Source organism: Phoca vitulina, unplaced genomic scaffold (genome assembly GCF_004348235.1).
Source record: "Phoca vitulina isolate PV1807 unplaced genomic scaffold, GSC_HSeal_1.0 scaffold271, whole genome shotgun sequence".
Taxonomy (NCBI): domain Eukaryota; kingdom Metazoa; phylum Chordata; class Mammalia; order Carnivora; family Phocidae; genus Phoca; species Phoca vitulina.
The window spans coordinates 32,550-40,631 of NW_022589958.1; the positions used below are offsets into that span (position 1 = coordinate 32,550).

The 8,082-nt window shown below is 43.0% G+C and overlaps 1 protein-coding gene across 1 annotated transcript; it reads right to left on the reverse strand.

Annotated features, from left to right (window-relative positions):
• Positions 1 to 271: 271 nt before the first annotated feature.
• On the reverse strand, positions 272 to 7,684 carry LOC116629092 (zinc finger protein 77-like). Its single transcript, XM_032399395.1, has 2 exons — positions 6,569 to 7,684; positions 272 to 6,155 (listed from the first exon to the last, which is right to left on the reverse strand). Exons 1-2 carry the CDS (start codon positions 6,766 to 6,768, stop codon positions 4,082 to 4,084), a joined length of 2,274 nt encoding a protein of 757 aa, XP_032255286.1. The 5' UTR covers positions 6,769 to 7,684; the 3' UTR covers positions 272 to 4,081.
• Between the last annotated feature and the right edge of the window lie 398 nt (positions 7,685 to 8,082).

Here is an 8,082-nt window from a genome sequence, read left to right on the forward strand (position 1 = left end):
AAGAATTTAGGGCGCCTGGGTGGCTCAGTTGGTTAAACAACTGCCTTCGGCTCAGGTCATGATCCTGGAGTCCCGGGATCGAGTCCCGCATCGGGCTCCCTGCTCGGCGAGGAGTCTGCTCCTCCCTCTGACCCTCCCCCCTCTCACGTACTCTCTCTCATTCTCGCTCTCTCAAATAAATAAATAAATCTTTAAAAAAATAAAAATAAAAAAAAAAAACAAGAATTTAGAACATCAATGGTCCTTATGGGGAACTTTTGATGTCCCCAAATTGACTCTTATCAAAACTGAATTGAACAGCCATGGCTCTACAGTTGTCAAAACCAGATAGGATGCCTACTTCAATGGGTATTTTGAAGCTTCCAAACACTATCAGGACGTAATGTTGCTTCTCTGCAAAACACTACTTCTAAATTAACAGAGGCAAACCTTTGAAAGGTATCAAAATGGCTTCTGATCCTCTTTGTCCCTCCTCCATCTTGTCTCCAGAGAATTGCAACCACCTGGTGTGCAGACCAGGCCTCCAGTGCCCTCTTCCTCTCTTCTCTCTGCCCCATCCCTGCCTCCTGTGTACCCCCCTCCTTCTAATCCTTTCTCTGAAGGTCCCTTTTCCTCTGATTCTCTCCCCAGTCCTTCCTCTCCTGAACCTGTTAAGACAGGCTCATTTGGGGATCCAAATAAACCTCCATTTCCTGCATTCCCTGGATGGCAGGAATTCAATTCCCTGCATTCAAGACTGAACTGTGAGCCAGAGTCAGCATTTCCCAACGTGACTGAGGATCCCTATAGGTGTGGTTAAGAATTTAATAGTTATTCAAACTTATCAATCTGGTTCTCAGATTTATAGCAATTAGCTCACATGCTTGTTGGTGAGGGCCAGGCCAAACACTGGATGAATGTGGCCTGATAGGAACATCTTAAAAAGTATTAGGGAAACAGCACATTTATGCAGGAATGTAGTAAACTCCCTGGAAATACTACTGAACAATTATACTATCTTCGCTTAAGCCTGTTGAGTGGAACAAAATGCAGACTTGCACACAAAAACCTGATGGGCCTTTTCATGATGATTACAACTGACTCCAAATTGTCTTTAAAGAAAATTCTCTATTTTCAGTTACAGCATATGGAATGGAGCAGTTTTAAAAACCTGTACTTTCTGCTATTATTGCAAAGAGCCAGGATATCAAAGAAAGCTTGTTACACACATAAGCACTCCAGGCACCTGCATCCCTCTGGCTGGATGTTCCAACATTCTCCACATTCCCAAAGACAGGGCTCTAAGGAACTATAGGGGCTCTTCCCAGGGCTCCCTCTTAATCAACTTCTGGAACCACCTCCACATTGGGAATGAGTCTCTGTCCTTGTTGACACCAGAACTACGCTCCTGGTGGCCAACTCCCTGATGGAAAGCAGCCCCTGCCCACAAGGACTAAAACAGCTCCAACAGTGGGGGCCTCTTAAAAATCTCCACAGGTTCCTGTCTCTCAGCCTATTCTTTTCGTCTAGGCCCTTGGAGAGATACCTTCTCCTTAGTTACTTCTCCTCTATTCATGTGTGCACCTGACATCTCTTAGAAAAGTATCATGCCAGAATTTGATTCCCTCAAACGGGCAAGTAATTCTAGAATTTGGCAGCAGTGATCAAAATAATCCACCAGGGGAAGTACACGACCCCATGGCCCCTTTTCTACCCTCGGTCTCTGATGGCACCATAGCAGAGCCTGGGAACACTGGTCGTTGGTTCCTATTGGATCAGCTACCTTGTTCTTTATGGGCAACATGTTCAACTGATATTGGCAGAATCCACAGTGTACCTCATCAAGATAAAACTGTATTTTTCAAAACCTCTTGGCAGAATGAGACAATACTGTATGAAGAAGCCCTTCAGGGGATCAAGCCCATGATAGAAGTTTAAAAGCCTCAGTGTCTCACGATCCCCTCCGCTATGCCCTGTAACACCATTTCCCTCGTGAGAAAACCCAATGGCTGACAATGGACGTCTGTCTAGGACCTCTCAGCAATAAGTAACATTTTCATCCCTCCACACTCTTGTTCCTAACCCCATACCCTACTGACATCAATTACCACTAGAGGAGATTTTTCATGGTAATTCATCTATGCAGTGGATTTGGTATTCCAGTTGATAAGTGTAGCGAGTTTTTGCTTTCACTTGGGTAATACCCATGGACAGTCAATCGCAGGGAATCACAGAAAGTCTTTTGTACTTTTCACAAACCCCTAAGGCAGCTCTGGATGGCAGAGTTTTCTGCATCTCTACTTTGTTATACTATGGAGATAATTTCATTCTCTGCCTCCCTTCAATGGAAGGCATCATCTACTTGTTAAAACTTTTGGCTTTAAAGGGACATAAAGTCTCAAAAAATTACATTAGGCTTAAACTCAAGATAAATACTTACGGCATCTGATCTTGGAACCAGAGCACACTGGGATACAGACAAAACCCCTCATGACTTAATGCTGACACATCATGTTTTGAGTCCCTGTGGCATTTTACATGTCACTCTTCTAAGGAAGAAAGTTTTTTTCATAGTTTACTAGTGGGTATTTTTAAAAGGATGAAAGTGGTAAATATTATCTTGGGTGTGCTACTGCAAATCCGTTTTAAGATGTTATTTTATGATTTATTTTACATGATCTCTACACAGAATGTGGGGCTCAAACCCACAACGCCAAGACCAAGAGTTGCACAATCCACTGACCTAGTCATCCAAGCACCCTGCAAATTCTTTTGAAGGTACTGAGACAAATACTTTTCCATTTGATGTCCAACCCAATAGGATGAGTTACACACCCTACTTTTGCCAAGGGTAAAACCACAAACATTTAGTCCAACTGGTACGCCTTTGGGGTACCTCAGGACTATGGAATATTATGGAAATAATGGAATGTTGTTAGATCCAATATGGATAAAACTGAAGAGGCTCCTATGTCTAAAATTTACCACATGCTGTATTTTGGCAGGAGTTCTGGCTGATATTAATGGCACTATGCACACCAGACCTGACCTCCTGGGGCCAAAGAAAGCACCTCATTGATATTTCTACCACAATCACTGATCACGAAAAAAAATAAGCAATCCAGAGTCATGGTCAAAAGGCATGTTCTTCCAAGTCACATTTAGAACAAAATTGACCAAAGACACCAAAAATGACTCTCAGAAAAGATAAACCAACGTCAGAAATTTAACTTTTCATTCAATAAAAAGAGAAAATTTATGTGAGAACATGTGTTTCAATAATGAAGACAGAAATGTACAGGTGATAGAGAGTCAGGAAATTCCAGTATCTGCAAAAGACAACAGAAAAGAACTTTCAACAATAAGTCTCATGTGATGATCATAGATTAAGAAAATTTTGGAATGTGAGCATAAGAAAGTTTTTTTCTAAAGTTATATAAAGTTGTATGCACACACCCCTCCCATAGACACATTCTTATCAACCTGAGTCCAAGAGACACTGTAATGGAAAAGAGACATGTTTTACATAACCATGTGATTACTTCAAGTCTGAGATAACAAAGTGTATGTTGTACAGATATAGAGGAGAAAGAAGGACACTTATACCATTAGTGTTCATATCAGCGACATGAACTAGGAGTAAGACATTTTGCATCTCTATTAAGGAAGAGGCACTTGCAAAAACAAAACCATGTTTATAACAATGAAACGATTTCTGCTCCACTGACATTTTCATGAACAAAATACATAAAGTTGATACCAGAAGATTTACCAAAATTGTGTCCATTCAGGTTCATCTCCAGGTATTGGCTCTCATTTTAAAAATGATTTTAGGGAGAATAAATGCTTTCCCACAGTGTCTGTGCTCCCAGATTGATGAGATACCTGAAGACTTTTCCATGGTTCTTAAGTTCATGGGTTTCACATCACTGTGCTTTCACATGTGTCCTCAAAGAGAAGAGGGACAACGGAAGGCTTTCTCACAGCGCAGATATTCTTAGGGTTCTGCCCCGTGTCATCACACGTACTTGCAGGTCTATGGGACACTGGAAGATCTTACCAGGGTCCTTAGATTCAAAGGGATACTGTCCACTGCGCATCCTCACGTGTTCTTGAAGGGAGCGGTGACTAGTGAATGTCTCTCCCCAGTGTGTTTCTTCATATGCACTCGAAGGGATGAGGGAAACTTGTATGCCTTCCCACACTCCTTGCATTCATAGGGTTTAACTGTGCTGTGCGTTTTCAAATGATCTTGAAAACACTGAGGCCGACTGAAAGCTTTCCCACACTCCATACACTTAAAAGGTCTCTCCCCAGTGTGTGTCCGCATGTGTGCTTCCAGGTGTGATGGACTCCTGAAGGCTTTGCCACAGCTGTGACATTCATAGGGTCGCTTTCTAGTGTGTGTCCTCGTATGTACTCGTAAGGATGCAGCACAGGCGAACGCTTTCCCACACTGCTGACATTTACAGGGTCTCTCCCCACTGTGTGTCCTCACATGAGCTTGTAGATTTCCAGGAGAGCTGAAGGCTTTCCCACACTGCTGACATTTACAGGGTCGTTCTCCACTGTGTGTCCTCATATGTGCTCGCAGGTTTCCAGGAGTTGTGAAGCCCTTCCCACACTGCTGACATTTACAGGGTCTTTCCCCACTGTGTGTCCTCACATGTACTCGCAGGTTTCCAGGAGTTGAGAAGACTTTCCCACACTGCTGACACTCACAGGGGCTCTCCCCAGCGTGTGTCCTCGTATGTGCGCGAAGGTTTGCAGGAGACTTAAAGGCCTTCCCACACTGCTGACATTTAAAGGGTCTCTCCCCAGTGTGAGTCCTCGTATGTACCTGTAGGTCTCTGTGATACCTGAACGCTCTGCCACACTCCTTACATTCATAGGGTTTCAGGACATTGTGCGTGGCCATGTGACGTTCGAAAGGTCGATGCTTTCTGAAAGCTTCACCACACTCCTTACATTCCAAGTGTCCACCCTCTGTGTGCCTTCTCACAGTATGTACTACAAGGGTGTGGTGACGAATGAAGGCTTTTCCGCAGTGCTGACATTTATAGGGTCTCTCCCCAGTGTGTTTCCTCATGTGTTCTCGCAGGCATGAGTTATACCTGAAGGTCTTCCCACATTGCTGACATTCATACGGTCTCTCCCCAGTGTGTGTTGTCACATGTTCTCGCAGATTTCCAAGATATCTGAAGGTCTTCCCACATTGCTGACATTCATAGGGTCTTTCCCCAGTGTGTGTCCTCATATGTATTCGCAGGTCTGTGTGATCCCGGAAGGCTTTGCCACACCGGTTACATTCATAGGGTTTCACGGTACTGTGTGTGGTCATGTGACGTTTAAAATGTTCACACTTCCGGAAAGTTTTCCCACACTCCTTACATTTGTAGGGTCTGTCCCCAGTATGTGTCCTCATATGTACTCCAAGGGCTGTGTGATGCCTGAAGGCTCTGCCACACTCCTTACATTCCAAGGGTCTGTCCTCTTTGTGTCTTCTCATGTGTACTTCAAGCGAGTAGTGATCAGGGAAGGCTTTCCCACATTGCTGACATTTATAGGGTTTTTCCCGAGTGTGTGTCCTCACATGTCTTTGCAGGCTTGAAGTAGACCTAAAGGCTTTCCCACACTCCACACATTTATATGGTCTCTCCCCAGTGTGAGTTCTCACATGACGTGTAAGATCAGAATTATACATAAAAGCTTTCCCACACACATCACACACATGGACATTCTGTCCACAGTGACCTTGCACATGATCCTGAAAGGATGAGGTGCAAGTGAAAGCTTTTCCACATTTCTTGCACTCTAAAGATTTTTTACTGCTGAGATTCTTCAAGTATCTCTTAAATGCTGTGCCAGAGTCCTGATGTTCACGACGTTCATAGGGTTTCTCTACAAGGTCTGCGTCCAAGTCAGTGCTGCGGCTCAAGACACAGCTGCAGGCCGGCCCACATTCCTCACAGGGACTAGGTTTGTGTCCAGGATGAGATCTTCCTGGGTTCTCAGGGAAAGATCCATCTGTGAAGGCTTCTCTACACTTAACGCATTCACGGGATTTATCTCCAGTAGTACAATCCTCATGCACAGTAAAACTAGTAATTTGGTTTACGGTATCTCCACATTGATTACCTTCACTGCTTTCACAGACACGCTCCACCAAATGACTTCTGTTCAAAATAGGAAGGCACACTGTTAGGGAATAATGATTATAACCAAACTCTTTATTAATGATCTACTGATGCTTATTAATGATTATTTGACTACATAATGGCCATTTTCAATGGATGGGTACATTTTTGGCACTGTCTCCATGGTAACAAAGTGAAACAAGCTTAATACATTGGCTGAGGACTCAAATATTTTCATAACACTCTAGTTTTCTCAGATACAGTTTTTCTCACCATTGTTTCCAACTTCCACCATTAGTTTTCAGATGATAAATATCTACAATGCATTAATTAAAACTTCACGTGAAAATCATGATTATACAATTATTGAGGTGTGCTTTCAGCTATCCTTTGATTTCAACTTAGTCTCACAATCTGCCCTGATCCCCTTCTCCTGCAGGAGTGTCACTCACCTCAAATGCCCCTCCTGGGTTTGGGTCTGATCTCCACTGCTATGGAATTTCCAGTTTTCTCCAAAAACAGAACACGAATCATTTCTTGCAAATATGACTATTTTCTCCTCACTGGGTAACTCATTCTGCAAAATATTCCACTGAGTCCTCGATGCACTCCTTTTATCCTGACTGGGACAATCTGCAAAAATTGGTAGCATAATGTAATTTCTTGGGAATGATCTGATGTTTGAAGGTAAGAAAACAGACCATATGTCGATTTCTATTCATATACTCATCACAAAATGTAAATGAAGCTCATCAGGAAGAATGGACAAGTGACCAAAGAAAAATTCTGAGGACCCTAGTGATTTGGGACTTTGGCAGTAAGAGGAAAAGTGTATGAAGGGCAGCCCGTTTACTCAGAAATACTTCAAAATTGATGGAGACTAATGTGGAGATAAGTATTATCAGAAAAGGAAAGTAGAAAGGACCTGGGCAAGATACACCCGCACCCTACCTCTGTAAGAGGAATACAGAAAGGCTTGCAATGTGGGTGAGGATGAATGAACGGTCCGACTTGAAAGCCAGGTGAGTGACAAAATCACCCTTCTCAAACAAAACTGAGTCACGTTTCTAATGGACATGTCCAAATGCTGTTCCCTTCTCCAGAACCTGGCCCAACTGAGGGTTGCTGGGATGTTCTGAAGGCACAGAGGCCCTTGGTGAAGCCTGCCTGGACTGCCCCAACTGCCACTGGGAGGTTGGATGGTGTGTGTGGCTGCTGCCCAGCCCCTGGAGAACAGCCCAGCGTGAGGAAGGATTTGGAGGGTGACAAGAAATCTGGAAGATGGGCTCTTACTTTATTCTTCGAGTTCAATGATGATGGATAGTGTGGACTTTTTTTTTTTTCCTTCTTTCTTCTTTTTTCTTTTTTTAGTGGAAGCATATTGACCATCAATATTAGCGTCAGGTGTAAAACACAGTGATTCAACAATTATATACATTACAAAAAGCTCACCGCGGTAAGTATAATTATCATCTGTCACTATAGAAAACTAATACAATATTATTGACCATATTCCATCTGCTGTACTTTTCATTCACATATTTACTAAGTGTGACTTTGTACCACTCAATCCCCTTCATCTATTTTACCTCTCCCTCCATCCCCTTCCAATCTCACAAACACCAATTTGTTCTCTATAGTTTTAAGTCTGTGTCTATTTTCTGTTGTTTGTTCATTCATTTTGTTGTTTAGATTCCACATATAAGTAAAGTATGGTGTTTATCTTTCTTTTTTTTTTTTTTTAAAGATTTATTTATTTATTTGAGAGAGAGAGAGTACATGAGAGGGGGGAGGGTTAGAGGGAGAAGCAGGCTCCTCGCCGAGCAGGGAGCCTGATGCGGGACTCGATCCAGGGACTCCAGGATCATGACCTGAGCCGAAGGCAGTCGCTTAACCAACTGAGCCACCCAGGCGCCCCGGTGTTTATCTTTCTGTCTGACTTATTTACTTGGAAGAATATCCTCTA

Bases quoted from the DNA above. Each gene is read 5' to 3' on its own strand.
- LOC116629092 (XM_032399395.1), bottom strand. From the start codon at position 6,768: ATGCTACCAATTTTTGCAGATTGTCCCAGTCAGGATAAAAGGAGTGCA. The intron at 6,156-6,568 runs GTGAGTGACACT...TATTTTGAACAG, and splicing joins ACCCAGGAGGGGCATTTGAG to AAGTCATTTGGTGGAGCGTG.